This window comes from Limulus polyphemus, unplaced genomic scaffold (assembly GCF_000517525.1).
Source record: "Limulus polyphemus unplaced genomic scaffold, Limulus_polyphemus-2.1.2 Scaffold9375, whole genome shotgun sequence".
Classification (NCBI taxonomy): Eukaryota; Metazoa; Arthropoda; class Merostomata; order Xiphosura; family Limulidae; genus Limulus; species Limulus polyphemus.
In genome coordinates, this window is record NW_013674985.1 from 10,790 (window position 1) to 14,250 (window position 3,461).

At 35.3% G+C, this 3,461-nt stretch overlaps 1 protein-coding gene across 1 annotated transcript in view; it reads left to right on the top strand.

Annotated features, from left to right (window-relative positions):
• LOC111083395 overlaps positions 1-3,461 on the top strand; it is a 23,581-nt gene that overhangs the window by 9,064 nt on the left and 11,056 nt on the right. Inside the window, exons 6-7 of the mRNA XM_022379902.1 lie at positions 1,343-1,413; positions 2,733-2,966. Of these exons, the coding sequence (XP_022235610.1) occupies positions 1,343-1,413; positions 2,733-2,966 (305 nt within the window). The remainder of the gene's footprint in view (positions 1-1,342; positions 1,414-2,732; positions 2,967-3,461) is intronic.

Here is a 3,461-nt window from a genome sequence, read left to right on the forward strand (position 1 = left end):
CTGTTACGTTAAACTTATATTAAAGTTTTTCTTCATTACCCATTCAAGCCGTCTCCAACCATTATTAGTCTCAAAGTGGGTTCCTCGTCATCAGATTTGAAGATCCTTTCTTAATCTTCCTGTACATGAAAATAATGTTACACTTAAGGTAACTCCTAAGCCTAGAAAGATCCTTTCTTAATCTTCCTGTACATGAGAATAATGTTACACTTAAGGTAACTCCTAAGCCTAGATAGATCCTTTCTTTATCTTCCTGTGCATGAAAATAATGTTACACTTAAGGTAATTCCTAAGCCTAGAAAGATCCTTTCTTTATCTTCCTGTACATTAAAATAATGTTACACTTAAGGTAACTCCTAAGCCTAGATAGATCCTTTCTTTATCTTCCTGTACATTAAAATAATGTTACACTTAAGGTAACTCCTAAGCCTAGAAAGATCCTTTCTTTATCTTTCTGTACATTAAAATAATGTTACACTTAAGGTAATTTCTAAGCCTAGAAAGATCCTTTCTTTATCTTCCTGTACATTAAAATAATGTTACACTTAAGGTAACTCCTAAGCCTAGATAGATCCTTTCTTTATATAACTTTATCATTACCAATATTGGCCAGGTTTTCCCATGCCTTTTCAGAATCCTTGAATACATGTTTAAGATGTTATCGCATCCAGGATTAGTAAATAAATCCTACTTCCAACGTTGCCTTCAGAGTACTGGTGTTCATACAGCAAACAATATTAGTTTCTGTCCACTGAGCTCCCTGTATTATATTAGACTATCTTGCTGAACTTATATATCTATATTATATTATACAACTCTGAATTGTCTGATGTAATTTTTGCACATGGTATACGTATCGGTTATTAGAAAGGAACCTTATATTATTCCCTGTTGAGGACATTATGCTAAAGATAAAACATGGACAATCCCTGTTTGGGGCGTTATGCTGGAGACAAAACATGGACAATCCCTGTTGGGGGCATTATGCTGGAGACAAAACATGAACAATCCCTGTTAGGGACGTTATGCTACAGACAAAACATGGACAATCCCTGTTGGGGGCGTTATGCTACAGACAAAACATGGACAATCCCTGTTGGGGGCGTTATGCTACAGACAAAACATGGACAATCCCTGTTGGGGGCGTTATGCTGGAGACAAAACATGGACAATCCCTGTTGGGAACCTTTTGTATGCAGGTTTGTTACAACTTACATCATCGTACGAGATTGTTATTTTACGTAGTTAATGTTATTTGAACTGAAACGCCTTTGCATTACGTATATTTTTATTTATGTTAAGTTACATTTTATAAATGCTTTAATTACTTTTTTTATTTCAGAAACTCAGCCCTATAGCACTGATGAAGTCGATGATCAGGGTGCACCTGTTCCATCATCAATGATCAAAATGGTAATTTTGATTATTCGTTCCATGGCGTAAATATTACATATATTTTTTATTTGTTGAACAAACAGTTTTGTCAGACTGTACATATGGGTTTGAGGTCCTGCAAAGAACAAGGCTAAATGATACTATATTAAAATACAATGTTGTAATCATTTCAATCATAATCACTTTTGAGGTAAGGATGTTGACTGAGTACAGACAGTGAACTGTATCACGTAGATGAGGGGATGTTGACAGACTGCAGGTAGTGAGCTGGATCTATTCAATATGCGGATGTTGACAGACTGTAGATAGTGAGTTGGATCTCTTTAATGTTTGAATATTGACTGACTGCAGATGGTGAGCTGGATCTATTCAATGTGTGGATGATGACTGACTGCAGATGGTGAGCTGGATCTCTTCAATGTGTGGATGTTGACAGACTGCAGATAGTGAGCTGGATCTATTCAATATGTGGATGTTGACAGACTGCAGATAGTGAGCTGGATCTCTTCAATGTTTGGATGATGACTGACTGCAGATGGTGAGCTGGATCTCTTCAATGTTTGGATGATGACTGACTGCAGATGGTGAGCTGGATCTCTTTAATGTTTGAATATTGACTGACTGCAGATGGTGAGCTGGATCTATTCAATGTTTGGATGATGACTGACCAAATAAGGTGAGCTGGGTCAGTTTAATGTGGAGAAATGGCAAACTAACATGCCTACGTAACAGTGGGGCCACATCTGCTCGTAATTTTGACTTTTTACGTTCAACGTGTGATATTGTGTCTTATGGACAACGTATATCCTCTTCTGTGTGGGTGTTAATCTACATATATCCCTGTAGCTTGTGTCCTATTTTTTTTATCACACGGACCACTTTCTCTAGTTACTGACATTCAGTACTTTTAAAATAGTTATAATAAATCAACATTTTTTCCTCAAACGTGTAATTTGTTTCATTTTATTAAAATTACAGATTCCTTCCAAGTACGTTTTTGTTAGTTTAGTTTATTGAGTGTCACACCACGCCAATGTTTTACATTGCCCTTTTCTTTCTTCAACATCCTGTCGACGTACCACACTAGAATCGTTATCAGTAATGTTTTAATATGCTATAAACTCATCAAGCACTTACATTTTGTCATTTTCTCATGTTGAAAACATGATATACCTAATAAAATAAAAAAGTGACTCTCCGTAGCAAATGTGTTTATGTTTTTTATATTATTATTTCACAATCTATAAACCTACTTGTTTCTTCGTCTTCCTATCTATAACATGGTCTTTAATGTAATCTTTTAAACGAAACTTAGAATTTTCTTTTCGCCCAACTAGGTTGAAATGGTGTTGTCTATTGAAAAGCTACATTTTGAAGTAAACAGAAAAAGTACAGAAAGAGAGAAAACAAACGGACACCTCCGGAGGATGGAAGTGTTACTGACTACCACGTGCAAGCGTAGATCCCAAATCCCTATGACAGTCACGCTTCCTTATATGGACATTGGCATTGTTTCAGTTAACCTGGTGTCCAGATACTACATATATGACATTAACTCAAAACCAATAGAGGTATCATTTTATTTCTGATAGTAAGTTATTTATTTCTATTTAAAATGACCTGAAAAGAAGATAGGGAAGAAGGTTTCACAATTCCTAAAAAAGTCAAGTCCACACTTATATACCAGGTAGAAGATCTGGGGCCGAAGCCCCCACCTGCCATCAATGTTTGTGAATTTTAGAGTACCAGTAATAATATTTAAAGGACGTATGAAATTTGGTATGACCAGAGCAAACCCCACCAACTCACATGTGGAGCCCCAGACCAGAAAAAAAAAGGTGGTGGAACACAGTCGTATTGGATAACGTCATTCATATTTCCTAATATTTATTAATTATTAGTGATTCTTGGCAACAAATCAATTATTATTAATAATTCATATTCATATTTTATTAATTAATTCCCTCCCATTCAAGGTTTAATAACCTCATTATGAATATTTCATAATCAATTACAACTTTCTTAATTAATTATTTTCTGGCAACAGATCTGTAAATATTACTGGC